The 15,115-nt window shown below is 43.7% G+C and overlaps 1 protein-coding gene across 2 annotated transcripts in view; it reads right to left on the minus strand.

The window, feature by feature from the left end:
- EXOC4 (exocyst complex component 4) overlaps positions 1-15,115 on the minus strand; it is an 862,020-nt gene that overhangs the window by 179,804 nt on the left and 667,101 nt on the right. For both annotated transcript variants that reach the window (XM_062198862.1, XM_062198781.1), the window contains exon 12: positions 12,817-12,953. In XM_062198862.1, coding sequence (XP_062054846.1) covers positions 12,817-12,953 — 137 coding nt within the window. The remainder of the gene's footprint in view (positions 1-12,816; positions 12,954-15,115) is intronic.

Below are 15,115 nucleotides of genomic sequence, written 5' to 3' on the forward strand. Positions count from 1 at the left end.
AGCGCAGCAGGTAGAGGATTAGCAAGTGAGTCGCGGCGCTGGCCATCTTTCATCTTTTTAATAATAGCTTTCTAACAGGCGTGAGGCGGTATCTCACTGTGGTTTTAATTCACATTTCCCTGATGATTAATGCTTTTGACCACTTTTCTTCATGTATTTTTGGTGATTTTTTCAATGTTTCCCTTTGAGGAATGTCTGTTCAGGCCTCTTATCCATTTTCCAATTGGACTGCTTTCTTTCTATAGAATTGCTTGAGTTCTTCAATACTTTCTGGATATTAATCCCTTATCACATGTATAGCTTACAAATATTTCCTCACAACTTGAAATTTTTCTCTTCATTTTGTTTTGCAGAAGGCTTTATTTTGATATAATTCAATTTGTCTATTTTTGATTTTGTTGCCTGAACTACTGGGATCAAATCTAAAACTTCAGACCAATGTTGTGTAGTATTTTCCCTTCTACTAGTTTACAGTTTTAGGTCATACATGTACGTCTTTAACCCATTTTGAGATGATTTACACATGGTGTCAGTTAAGGGTCCAATTTCATTCTTCTGCATATGGATATCCAGTTTCCCCGGCACCATTTATTGAAGAGACCGTTTGTTTTCCCAATGTGTATTTTGATACTTTACTGTAGTCTTTTATTATCTCTAACAGTTCGTGTGTGTGTGTGTGTGTGTGTAATCCTTAGGGTTTCCTATAAATAAGTTTGTATCAGAAAACATCGCTAATTTCCTGTCTTCCTTTAGTATTTTGAAGCCTTCTATTTATTTCTCTTGTGTAACTGCTCTGGCTAGCACTTTCCGCACAATGTTGAATAACAGTGGCAAGAGTAGGCATCCTCGTCTTGTTCTGGACCTCAGAGGAAAGGCTTCAAATTTTCACTACTGAGTTTGATGCCAGCCATGGGCTCCTCGGACGTGGACTTCGTCGTGTCACAGTATGCTCCGTCTACGCCTAATCTGCTTCCTGCTTTCTATCAGGAAAGGATGCTGAATTCTGTCAAATGCTTCTTCTGCATCTAATGAAAGGGCTCTTGTTCTCCATTTTGTAATGTGATGAATCACACTTACTGATTTACGTAAGTTGAACAGTTTCTGCGTTCCAGGAATGAATCCTACTTGATCACGGTAAATAATCCCGTTAATGTGCTGTTGAATTCGGTTTGCTCGACTTTTGTTGAATTTGGAATTTGGAATTTATATTCATCGGAGATATTAGTCTATATTTTTCTTGTGATAACCCTATCTGGCTTTGGTGTCAGGGTAATGTTGGCCTCACTAATTGTGGAATAAATACATAAGGTAACAGACTGAATGATACAATTGAAGTATAAAACATGAAGGAAATAACAGTATAAAATATCTCTCCATTTTAACAAGTATCAACATTATCAAATTAATTTAAAAGTAAATAATAAAAAATATATAATGATACTGGCTTGCACCTATATAGCATTTTGCATGAACTGAACATTCTTCCCAACACTTTACTATATTAACCCTTTTATTTCTCACAATAATCCTGTATGGCAGACACAACCAATATTTCCACGGGATAGATGAAATACCGAGGGACAGAGGCTAAGGACGTTGCCCATGGTCAACTGGCTGGTGGGCAGAGCCTGAATTGAACCCAGACGTGATATTCTCAAGTCTGTCTCTCTAAACCACTGGCCACACCTGTCAGCCTTCCTAGTCCCTCTTCTGCTTCACCGCCTTTCCTTTGGGATTTATCTTCCAATGCGCGCACCACCGCTGCTATGCCCTGGAACCTTTGCTGTGTCATTAACCTTTCTACACTCTGTTTTCTCACCTCTTAGGGAGAATCTAATTTTCCAGACTTGTTGTGACTGACTAGATGAGCTAAGGACTATCAAGCTCCTTCTACAGCAACTATGAACTTCACGGAGTGTTTGTTTCCATTCCAGTCCAGGTCCACATGACTCTGCATCAGGGTAACTGCAATAGATTCCTCTCTGCTCACGGTAAACTGAGCGATGTAGAACAACTTAGGACTGGCTGCTTGTTACAGAGCTTGTAGGACACCCGCTTGAGTGAGCAACAGCTGTATTCAGAAGGCAGTTAATGTGCACTGGAAAAGTAGAGAGGAGGTATCCACTTGACCAATGAACACGGAAAAGCCTATGCAGAGACATACTTTTAGATACGGGAGATAATTATATGGGGGAAGGAGAGAGTAACTTCCTTCCAGAAGCTGAGAGTTCAGACCAGTGACTTCTAATGAGTAACATGCATAGAAATCATTCTGAGACCATTTTAGAACTACGCTTGTCTAGGCACAATTCTCATTGGGTCCAGTGTGGGAAATCTACTATGTCTGTTTTGGAATCTCCCCAAGTAACACTGATAAGAACCAACCATGAAAAACAATGTTCTAGAGAGAGAAAGACATGTAAACCAATGGCTATCAAATCTACATTAAAAAATTAAAGTGTACTACAATGGGATGAATGCCAGAATAGAGTTATACATAATAAATAACAGGAGCTTATCTTATGATACAAACTCTCATTTGCTGAATGAGCTCTATGAAATAGGTATTGTACATATTTTATAATGTTCTTTTGTATCTAATCAATATTTAATAGAAATGATTATATATCAGCGCTAGGTGAGCCAAGAAGGAAGGGGAAAAACAGTTTTAAGAGGCAGACAAGAGTTCAAGTTCGTATGGAGCTTGCAGAGGATTTCCCTGGCCTGTATTTTGGGTATTTCGAGATTCAAAGTTAGGCTGGCAAGGGCTACAAGGCAAAAATCAAGCAGGCTATCACTCCTAGAGGGCCCGGGCTCCTGACTCCACAGAAAATCGGAAGGGCTTTAGGAGCCACTGTAGTCGTTAGTCTTTGGTCTCTGCCAGGTAACACAAAGGGGCCAGTGGGATCTTAAAACACCACTGTGATCACGTCTTCCTCCTTTTCACCTTGGCCTACAACACAGGAAGTTTTCAAAATTCCCCTTCTCCTGTCCATTCCTACCCAACCATACTGTCTACCTTTAGTCATTTTGATTTCTCAACATTTCCCCCATGCGTCGTGTCCATTCACTCTGCCTCCCTGCTTGGTCATTCTGTTCAGGAGGGTAGAAATTTTCTCATTCATTCAATAAACACACCAAGGGCCAACACAGCACCTGGCCATGTGCCAGGGCTGGCTTCCAGTATGAGTTCTTGCTCCTCCATGAAGAAGAGTGAAAGGTAGGCCCTTGGGAACCTCTCTCCAAAAGCAACATGTTTGTGTCTCCCATCAAGTGGGCCTCTCAGATTTTAAGCAGGGTTTTACTTATACTCCCTGCTTGACCTTTTCAAATGCAGCAAGCTCCCTACTCCCAGATCCCTGTCCCCCTTTCCAAAAATTGATCAATGAATGAATAACAAATTGGAATAGGCAGAGATTTGCAAGACTGTGATGTCCAAATCATTAGGTCACAGTTCGGGGACACACAAACTGCTGGTTCTATCTCAGGGCAGGGAGGACAGGAAAGGGGAGAGAAGCCTTCAGCTTGGAAGCAGAGACTAGTGGAGCAAGTGCACGACTGATAACGCAGCACACACAGAATTCACAACCGAGCTTGCCTGTGAGCTCCAAAGGGTGTGACTAACTAAGGCACAGACTTCCGGTCCTTATTTCCCTGACAATGAGCCTCTTTTCCCAGAGCGTGAAGATGACGTCATTCTACAGGGCAGTCTTTCCCTGCTGAGTGCGGTGCTCATGGGGAGGTGGGATTTTTCTGGCCATCCTCAGCTCTCCCAAACCCTTAGGGGCTGTGCAGGTTCTCACAGTAAACTCGGAAAGCCAACGGACTCTCAGCAGAGGGCATTGTGAGCTTAGAGATCTCATGGTTTCTGTGCAAGATGTCTGCAGAGAATCACACGGGAGAAAATCAGATTGCAATGTTTCCTCCCTTTGCTCCCTTCCTCCTTCCCCAATGTTATATCATTTTGGATCATTTGAATTGTATATGGCTTTCTATTTAAATCAGTCATTTGCTGGCAGCAAAACTGGAACATTTCCTGTTTTTCCTCTCACTGTAATCAGGATTTGGCTGTCCAAATTAGGACTGCCCTAATTACTTCTCAGCAGGTGCCAATCCGGGGGAGGGCAGTACGTGGGAAGAGAGGAAGTAAGGACACTTTGCATCCTCAGAGTCACATAATAAGAAAACACTTTCTCCCTAAGCCGGAGAAACATGATTAAGTAGCAGGCAACAAGCACTGTGGGGTTGTGTGCTGTGCGCATGTGTGCGTGTATGTACAGCTGCACAGCAACCATAAAGATGACTTTCTGTTTACTTTCCTTCAAAGCTTCCCTTTTCCCAACCTCGAGAGAGATTCAACCCCGGTCTGTAATTCAGCAGCCGTGGTGATCACTCCCAGGCATCCACATGGATGTGGAATGCTCTGGAAGCAGGCACCAGGAAGTGGACAGCATCCCAGGGACCTTGGTCCAGAGTGTGTGAGTGTAGAGTCTCTTGTGGGAAGGAGCCAAGGCACTGCTGGTGACCCCAATATGCAACAGCCACAAGCAATCGCTGTGTTCCAGAAGAGTAATCCGAGGGTGAAGCAGGTTCACGATTTGGACAAGATGCAGAAACACAAATGACAGAGAAATAACGCAATTCCTACAGGAGGCAGAGGCCATGCTGGACACAGGTACACATGTTGCTAAAACAAATCACTCCGCTTGTGCACTGGATTCTACCCCGATCACTGCCAAACACTTTCAGCTGCCGATTTCTTCCTATGTCAACAATTTTCCTAAATCATTGCCTTCGCCAGCGCCATGGCTCAACAGGCTAATCCTCCGCCTAGCGGCACCGGCACACCGGGTTCTAGTCCCGGTCAGGGTACCGGATTCTGTCCCGGTTGCCCCTCTTCCAGGCCAGCTCTCTGCTGTGGCCAGGGAGTGCAGTGGAGGATGGCCCAAGTGCTTGGGCCCTGCACCCCATGGGAGACCAGGAGAAGCACCTGGCTCCTGCCTTCGGATCAGCACGGTGCGCTGGCCATGGCACACCGGCCGTGGTGGCCATTGGAGGGTGAACCAACGGCAAAGGAAGACCTTTCTCTGTCTCTCTCACTGTCCACTCTGCCTGTCAAAAATTAAAAAAAAAAGAAAACTAAATCATTGCCTTCAAATACGAATATGCATTTATTTTTCCTATTTAAAATAACATATGACATAATATAAGAGGTCATGGGACCTGACTACTCCAGCCGGAAACCCAATTCTCTGTTCCCCTTTGCAGCAAAACTCACTGCAGTAGTTCTTTCTCTATTTATAATTTCTCTTTTTAAAAAACTGACAGGTAGAGTTACAGACAGACAGAGCGGGAGACAGATAGAAAAGTCTTCCATCTGCTGGTTCACTCCTCAAATGGCCGCAACAGCTGGAGCTAAGCCGATCCAAAGCCAGGAGCCAGGAGCCAGGATCTTCTTCCGGGTCTTCCACACAGGTGCAGGGGCCCAGGCATTTGGGCCATATTCTGCTGCTTTTCTCAGTGCATTAGCAGGGAGCGGGATTGGAAGTGGAGCAGCTGGGACTTGAACTAATGACCGTACAGGATGCCTCTGTTGCAGGAGGTGGCTTAACCTGTTATGCCATCAACACCAGGCCTATTTATAATTTATCTACTCCCAGTTTCTCCTTCAAGTCCACACTAGTCTGGTTTTCACTTTTACTACTACACAGAAACAGCTCCTGTGGTGTTCACCAGTGATTTCCACCTTGCTAAACTGATCGCTCAGTCTAGGATGGGGTCCAGAGCTGACCTAATAGCAGCCTTTGACCCAATTAATCACTGCCTTCTCCCATTCCTTCACTTGGTTTTCATGACACCACATGCTACTGATTCCTCCTACTCCACTGGTTATTTCTTAGTGTCCTTGTAGGTTTTGCCTTATCTTGCAAACTCACTCTCATGGTGATTCCATCTAACTTGATTTAAATACATTTATCTACACTATTTTTATGGTATTTGGTGCCCAATCTCTATCTCTAGGCCAGATCTTTCTCACTTTTTTAAAAAAAAAGATTTATTTATTTATTTGAAAGGCAGAGTTCCAGAGAGACAGACAGATTTTCCATTTTCTGGTCCATTCCCCAAATGGCCACAATGACCAGGGCCAGGCCAGGCAGGAGCCAGGAACAACTTCTGGGTCTTGTGTGTGGGTGGCAGGGGTCCAGGGCCATCCTCTGCTGTGTCCACAGGCGCATCAGCATGGAGCTGGATTGGAAGTGAGCAGCCAAGACACAAACCTGTGCCCATGTGGGATACCAGATAGCAAGTGGCGGCTTAACATCCTATGCCACAACACCAGCCCCAAGACCTCTCTCTTTTTGATGCATATATTCAACGGCCAACTTAATTATCTCCATGTGTATATCTGATAGACCCTCCTAATTTAAATGCTGATCTACCTTCTCCCAACCCTGCAGTATCTTCTGTCCTTATAGCTGGCAACTCTCTTTTCACTGCACAAATAAAAAATCCCGAGTCAACTGTGGCACCTTTCTTTATTTCACACCTTACATCCAATCTGGCAGAGAATTCTTTTTTTTTCCTCCCTAAGATTTACTTATTTATTTATTGAAAGGCAGAGTGACAGAGAGAGAGGGAAAGAGAGTGGGGGAGAGATCCTCCATCTACTGGTTCACTCTCTGAATGGCCACGTTGGCAGGGGCTGGGTAAGGTCAAAGCCAGGAGCCAGGAACTCAGTTCAGGTCACCCAAGTGGATGCAGGAACCTAAGCACTTGGGCCGTCATCCATGCTGGATTAGAAGTGGAGAAGAGCTGGGGATTGAATCGGGCACTCTAGTCGGGGATGTGGGCACCAGAAGCAGTAGCTTGATCGTCTGCACCACAACGCTCATCCTCCAAGATGAGAATTCTCAAGGAATAGTTCAGCAGAGCAGGGAGAAGTACGTTCTGAAAGGAAAGGGGTGGGGTCGGCCCCGTGGCATGGCAGGAAAGGCCACTGCCTGTGATGTGGACAACCCGTACAGGTGCTGGTTCAAGTCCTGGCTGCTCCACTTCTGATCCAACTCCCTGCTCATGGCCTGGGAAAGCAGCAGAGGATGGCCCAAGTGCTTAGATCCCTGTACCCATGTGGGAGACATAGAAGAAACTCCTGCCTTTGGCCTGGCCCCCCCAACCATTGCAGACATTTGGGGAGTGAACCCATGGATGGAAGACCTCTCTCTGTTTCTGTCTCTTCTCTCTTTCTTTCTCCATAATTCTGATTTTAAAATAAATAAATAAATCTTAAACAAAAAGTAAAGGGCTGGGAAGATTCTTGAAGAAATGATATTGACCACAGCTGGTTTGCGTACACCCAGCTTGACGAGAGTTGAGGGAGGGTTGGTTGCATGAGATGAATCTGGACTTGGAAACACCAAAGTCTCTTTAGGTCCAGTGACAAAAGAAAGAAGGGTACTGTCACAGGTGGTGGTGACAGCAGTCATTGTCATCGTTGTCAACCTTGTCCTTATCAAAATAGTAGCTAATCATTTCTTGTGGCATCATATTTTGCTAACAAGTTAAAAAAAAAGATGGACATTTTGGAAACGTCTCTGAAGAAAAGACTATCATTATCTCTTTTTGGACATGTAGAAATCAAGGCAGAGAGGTTCAGCAGCTGCTCAAGGTCATGTGCTCAAGGTCATGTAGCCAGTACACAGAAAAGGTACCTTTCAATCGCTCCTGCGTTGAATACTAGGTTCTTAGTTAGAAAAACATAAATTTCCACGTCCCGAGTGCTACAGTCCAATATTCAAAGAGTTCTCAACCCTGCTCTGGAACACTGTTCTTCAATGACATACACAAAGAAACTAAAAGACTGCTTATAAAATCAAGGATGACATGGAATTTGGAGGAATAGCTAAGATTCTTTTTTTTTTTTTTTTGATGACAGAATGAGAATTTAAAAATACCTCAATTGACGGAAATGAGAAGTTAAAAATAACATTAAATTTAATGGGTGAATGTGAGATATTGGAATTTATGTTGGAAAAAAAAATCACCATCAGGCCACAGAGAAAAGATAATGCTAATTTCAATCAGTGTTTCTTCTTATACTTCCTTGACCCTCTACAGCCAACCAATGGCCCAGTCTTGCAATTTTCCATCTTTAATGCCTCTCAATCTGTTCCTTCACTCTATTTTTCTGCCACCCCCCCACCCCCGCCTAATTCAAGTACTTAATATCTCTTTCCTCTCTACCTCCACATTCTTGTGTTTCTAATTACACAAAACCCAGAAAAATCTCCCCAGAGCACAGTCTGCTCTGGGACCTCTTGCCTATGCACCATAAGTAGCTCCTCTACTGCCTAATTTGAAAGGTCAAGTTCCCAGAGAACGACATTCAAGGTTCCTGCCTGTGCCAGCATTCCTTCCTTTTTTATTTTTTTAAATTTTTATTTATTTGTTTGGTTTTTTTGACAGGCAGAGTGGACAGTGAGAGAGAGAGAGAGACAAAGAGAGAAGGGTCTTCCTTTTGCCGTTGGTTCACCTTCCAATGGCCCCCGTGGTCGGCGTATCACGCTGATCCGAAGGCAGGAGCCAGGTGCTTCTCCTGGTCTCCCATGCGGGTGCAGGGCCCAAGCACTTGGGCCATCCTCCACTGCCTTCCCAGGCCATAGCAGAGAGCTGGCCTGGAAGAGGGGCAACCAGGACAGAATCCGGCACCCTGACCGGGACTAGAACCCGGTGTGCCGGCGCCGCAGGCAGAGGATTAGCCTATTGAGCTGTGGTGCCAGCGCCAGCATCCCTTTCCAGAATTCAAACATCTATCACTTGTTCTTCCTTTTCCTACCTTCCCCTCCTCCTTGACATAGCTCTGCTTTCCTTCCTTTGCCTCCTTAAGCCCATCTGTCTGAACTCTCCTCTCCTCATTCGTCACAAAGCATTCCCCGTCATCTGTTGTAATTTCTCATATGCTGTGGATGCACGCATTCTGCTTGATCCCATATATCCTTCCCTATCCTTCGCCGATCAGCTCATTGAAGGTAGGAGCTGAGGCTGATAACTTCTTTATCCCCACATATTCCCAGTGTCTTGGCAGATAATCAATATCTGACAAATGCAAAGATAAGGTCATAAGAGGCACTGGGCTCAGCATTGGTACCTGACAAGCAAAGTGATGGCTCTGCTGAAACCCCCAGAAAATACCTGGCATGTGGGGCTCACTATGGTGTTCTTCTTTAAAGATTTAGTTATTTATTTCAAGGACAGAGTGTCAGAGAAAGAGGGAGACAGAGAGGGAGGGAGGGGGGCAGAGAGAGAGAGACACAGAGAGAGAGAGAGACATGGAGAGAGAATCTTCCATCCACTGGTTCACTCCCCAAATAACCAGAATGGCAAAAGCTGGGCCAGGCTGAAGGCAGGAGCCACAAACTCCACCCAAGTTTCCCACATGGGTGGCAGGGACCAAGCACTTGGGCCATCTTCTGTTGCCTTCCCAGGTGCATTAGCAGGGAGCTGGATTGGAAGCGGAGCAGCCAGGGCTCCATATGCCCTGGGCACCAATATGGGCTGCTGCTGTTACAAAGAGCAACTTCACCTAACGCACCTAATGTAACTCTGCCTTTCAAATAAATAAATGAAGCAAGGAAAAAGAAAGGAAGGGAGGGAGGGAGGGTGGGAGGAACGGAGAAGGGGAGAAAGGAGAAGCCATCTCTCAGATGAGAACTGAAAACCAACTGGCCTGCTTTACAGCTGCAGGGCATCTGGCCACCTGATGCCTAGAGAGGTAGGATCACGCTACAAGGACACAAACCACTGATGACAAATAAGGCGTAAAACTAGAGGAACTTAAAAAATGTGTCCCGATGACAGAAACAGCTACAGCACACAAACAGCCATCCATGGGGTGAAGGGCCCCGAGGCCACCACTGTATGTTCCACGGTCAGCTATCCATCAACTCCTTTATAATGAACACTCATCAGCTCTATACTTGTGAGAAACTACTGGTTGCTTACAGTCAGATATAAGGAAAAGTGGGCATGTCTTACTTTTTTTTTTTTTTTTTAATTTGACAGGTAGAGTTACAGACAGAGAGAGAGAGACAGAGAGAAAGGTCTTCCTTCTTTTGGTTCATTTCCCAAACGGCCACTATGGCCAGTGCTGTGCCAATCTGAAGCCAGGAGCCAGGTACTTCCTCACGGTCTCCCAACCGGGTGCAGGCGCCTAAGTACTTGGGCCATCCTCCACTGCCTTCCCAGGCCATAGCAGAGAGCTGGACTGGAAGAGGAGCAACCGGGACTAGAACCTGGCACCCATATGGGATGCCGGCGCGGCAGCAGAGGATTAAACAAGTGAGCCACAGCGCCGGCTCATGTCTTGCTTTTTTTTTTTTTTTTTAAAAAAAGCTTTAAATTATATGATAGCTAAACATACAATAAAAGTTAACTAAAAATGCAAGTTATTAAAATGAAGCTATTTAAAAATATATTTAGTTTTAATATTTGTAACATTTAACATATGCTGCTCATTTCTCTTTTGGGAGATGAGACACTGGAGCAACCATTTGGGAGTCTGGCTTGGTAAAGCTGACAAGGCTCTTAAGGCCCACGAATTCTAACCTCAGACATCTAATCTAGAATAGTGATTTTCATAGCTTTTATCTGTGTGTCTCCTAAAATAATTGTTGAGAAACTGGATTCCCCTTCCCTCATTTTAAAGTTGAAATTTAATTTTTTTCAGCATGAGTTTAAATAGTTGCAAAAGATATGGCTTTTGGCATATCAGCAAAGTGATACTTCAAAATCACTATTTTAAATATGTCCAATGGCCAGGCACAGAAAGACAAATATTTCATGATTCAAAAAAAAAAAAAAAAAAAAAGCAAACTCCTAGAAGGCAGAGTGGAATAGTAGTTTCCAGAAGCTGGGGGTGGGAGGCAGTTGAAGGCTCCAAGATTTCAGCCTGAAAGGACGGGAGGTTTTTGAGATCTATTGCACAGCATGGTGACTAAGTAAATCACTTGGCAGCATATGTTGCAGAAGTGCTAAGGGAGTGGATTTTTCACTGTTTGCCTCCCTCACACACAGGAAGATACATATGTGAAGTGATATGTCAATTAGCTTGACTTTATAATTTCATTATATATTCATGTACCAAAACATTACATTGTACCCTATAAATTATGTAATTATCATTTACCCATGAAAAATAAAAAAGTATCCTACTGAGTCTGAATGACATAGAGATTTAATACACTCCATTATACATCTGAAATATATATGAACAAGCTCTTTAACAGTTGGATATTTTTCATTTGTCCTTTTCTCTTTGAATTATTTTTTCCATTTGATTATCTCCTAGAATTTTATCCTAATGAAATGCACTCTTATGCTGAATGTATTTTATTTATTGCTCTCTTGCAGTTTTCTGTAAAAAAAAATTACTTGCATAGATTAAAACTAAAAATTTTAAATTTTCTGTTGCACAGGATGAAGTTTTGACTTTTTTGACTTACCATTAAAATTATTACCTAATACAATTGAGTACAACACAATTATTAATTACATGCATGATTTTAACCTACATATAATACAATTTTTGATGAATAATTATTGAACACAAAATGTAAAATATACCAGTGGGAGGACATCAGTGAGATGGCTGAGTTTCTCTAACTGTTCCCTGTGGTGGTGGGTAACTATCACTTATTGCTGGAATGAGGGAGGTTATACATGAATCTGTTACATCCCTCTTCAAGAGTAATCTTCCCTAAATACTGCTTCCTGGCTCACTTAGAAGGACTGCTTATTATCTATTATATCACATGCCAATTTCCAAGTCTTATTTTTATGCTACTCTGTGGGTCTTATCTGTCTATACAGCATTACCTCCTACCACGTTCTACTAGCTAGCAAGCCTTTTCCAAGCAAAGTTCCTGCAGAGGTCCCCTCCAGGCATCAGGGGGTCACCCAGTGCTTCCTCTTCACCCACACAGTGCCTTTATTTATTCTCCCCACCTTCACATCACCTGTCCGGGCACCTGACTGTGACAATGGCAACCACACTTTGTCTCTCTCTCGGATGTTATTCTTTCTGCCCAATAGTCCGTGCTGAACAGGCGGCACCTCATTATGTACTGTACCTCTCTGTCCTTAATTATATCACGTATAATTAATATTTTATTATATGTTCTATTTCTTCACTAACTGTTTCACCTTTTGTTGACAAGACCATAATTTGATTCTATTATTAGGTTTCCATGATAAGTGTTGTGATCTTTTCCAGAAGCCCAGAGAGATATCTGAACCCAGAGAAAAGAAATCAGAGGGAAAACTAAAGGTTTTCAAGATCTTAACCTCAGGTTTTCACTCTCACCGATGCTGAAAATAGGAGTAACTCCTTGTGCGACAGCAGGAAGGCTCTGGATACAATATTCATTGGAACACAATGGTTAAGAATGAAAAAGAAATACTATCATGGACTATGAAGACTTTCAAATTGCCATACCTTAAGGACATTTCCGCCGCAAGACGGGCCAAACAAGGTACGGAATATCCTTGAGGAAGACAAATCGTCTTGACATTCTAGGTGTTCATGACAGTCAAAGCTGACACTTCATCTGAGCCAACCTAGTGGCAGTGTGAAGTGGCTCTGTCCCTTTGTCCCTTGCCTTCCCCCTTCCAGTATGACTGTGCAAGGATCTCTGAGAACACAGGGTGGGATAACTCGGGGACAGTCCTTTTCAGTTATGGTGGAAGGTCGGCTCTGGAAGCAGCCTCACAATGACCATCAGTTCTACAGTGCCAAGGCTGAAGCCACAGGGGAGGTGCTACCTGTAAGCTGTGGAGCAGGTGTCCTTGTACTCCTGGAGCTTCACACACACCATGTTGAGGAACTGGTCCGAATAGGCGCTCAGGTCATGCATCAGGTTCATGAGGTCTTGCACTGTCTTCTCCACGATGATTGTGCTCTGGAGATGAAAAAGAGAGAGGATGCCACAGCCCATGAGATTTCTGGAGTCAAGTAATGTCCAGGACAAGGAAGCAGGGCTGAAAGGATGCCATCTGAGCTTGCTGGGAGGATGTGACATACACGAATATGGACCACAAGAACAAAGTCAGTCTGTGGCACAGGGCTGGCGTTGCAAAGCCCTGACCAAGTGTGGGTCTGGAAGGATAGGGGTTAGGAATTTTCAAGTGGATTTCAATTAACTCCTTAGCATCCACAAGACATCCCCATAGCTTCTAAGAAAGCAAACGCATAGTCATGTGGAGTCTGATTTAGCACATCCAGGGCTCTCTTTGGAGATTAGGAACCTATGACAGGCCACACAAAGAAAAAAAAAAATCTTCCATGATTTATTTTAAAAGTTTGAAAAAATCATCAATCTATTAGGAACAACAACCAACTCTTGTACTGTGGCCTACAGCTTGCAGGATGCTCCCACGTACACAGCGTATGTTATCTCACTTGAGACTCACACAGTCATGATAATCATGACGGTTCATAGAGTTCTTCTATATGCAAGGCCATTTGTAAGCACTTTGCATGCTTTGCCTCATTCAGTTTCAACACCCCTACCTATCATAGGATCATCCCCAGCTTACAGATGAGCCAACGGCTTAGAAAGCTGACGTAAACCAAGCAGAGGGTTCTGCCTCAGAGTGAGACCCGATCCTCCTGCCAATGGTTGCATCACTTCCTGCCACCATCACAGTCTTTCATGTTGTTGCTATCCCTATGAAAGCAGGTTCCCAAACAGCCTTGCCTACGTATTTAAAGAACAAGTTAAAGGAATACCCAAAGGGGAAGGTAATACACTCATCTTAAAGCAGCAGATCAGTGCTATCTCTGACAAGAGGCATATGAAATACATCCCAAGTCTTTGAAAACATGGAGTTGTTTGAGCCTTCAAGTGCACGCCTCCTTCAAAAGGAGAAATACAACGGGGTAAACCTTCATGACAAGCCTAGCAACTTGGAATCCTTTGGCCAATGACGGAAGAATATGTGTGTCTGTAAAATTACTTAGGCTGTGGTAGACTTCAGCCATAAAAGTCAACGTTAAAAATGATTTTTCCAGTCTGACAGTGACCCTTGAGGAAATTCAAGCCTTTTTATTATGCTTGAATACACACTATAGGGTACAGAGTTTTGATTAATCTTTTTTTCCTAAAAATAAAAAGAATAGGTAAAAGTAGACAGCTTTTCTCAACACAATGGAGGATTAGCTGGAACTGTGCATTATATTTGCACATTTATTCAAGATGATTTGGTGTTAGAGGTCTCTTGTCTTCTCTCCCCATTCCCTCCCCACCCCCTCCCGCCCTATCCCCAGGAAAATAATTAGACGGTAAAAAGGAAGGAGCAGTTGTATTCTGTAAGGCAAACCTCACAGGAAACCAAATTACAGTCTCTATAGAATCCCCACAAGTTCAACTTCCTTTTCTGTATTGATTTTAAGATTAAAGCGCTGCAGTTTCACCCTGATCCATAATCCCATTCCTCTGTATTTGTGTGTGAGTGACAGGAATTGATTCTGCTCGGCTCCATGTCCCCACACTGAGCATCTAAAATCCTCATCCGGATTCAGAACACGGGATATCCTACAAAATGTGGACAGCAATTAACAGGGAGAGCGGAGTTCAGCCATTCTAGCAAAGCCCATTTAAAAGAAAAGCCCTTGCAGGGAAGATGAGCGAGGGGAGATTATTCTGGTGGTCGGGAGAAAAGCTCTGGTTCTACTCCCAATTATGCTGTTGATAGTCATCTCTGGGGTAAGTTCTGGGGGCCCCTTCCTTTCTTGTGATTCAGTTTAGTCCTGTATTAACGAAAGGTAATCTGATGGCTCCTTTATTGTCCCCCATGACTGCTGGATTTGGGTTGTGCCTTGGCACCTTTACGTGGCTGCATACTGGGTGACTGTTCTCACTCACAGCAGGTGTGTTTGGCCTTCCTGAATAGCTGGTCACAAAGGGACCAGCTTTGTCAACGGGATCGGCATTCTCTTCTCTTTGTGGACATCTCTTACCCTCCCCTTCCTCTGCTGGTTTATAATTTCCTAGAATCTTCAGGACAACACGATTTGTCAAAAAAACAAGACTAAGAGCATTAATATGTAAAAACCAACCTC

Source organism: Lepus europaeus, chromosome 1 (genome assembly GCF_033115175.1).
Source record: "Lepus europaeus isolate LE1 chromosome 1, mLepTim1.pri, whole genome shotgun sequence".
Classification (NCBI taxonomy): Eukaryota; Metazoa; Chordata; class Mammalia; order Lagomorpha; family Leporidae; genus Lepus; species Lepus europaeus.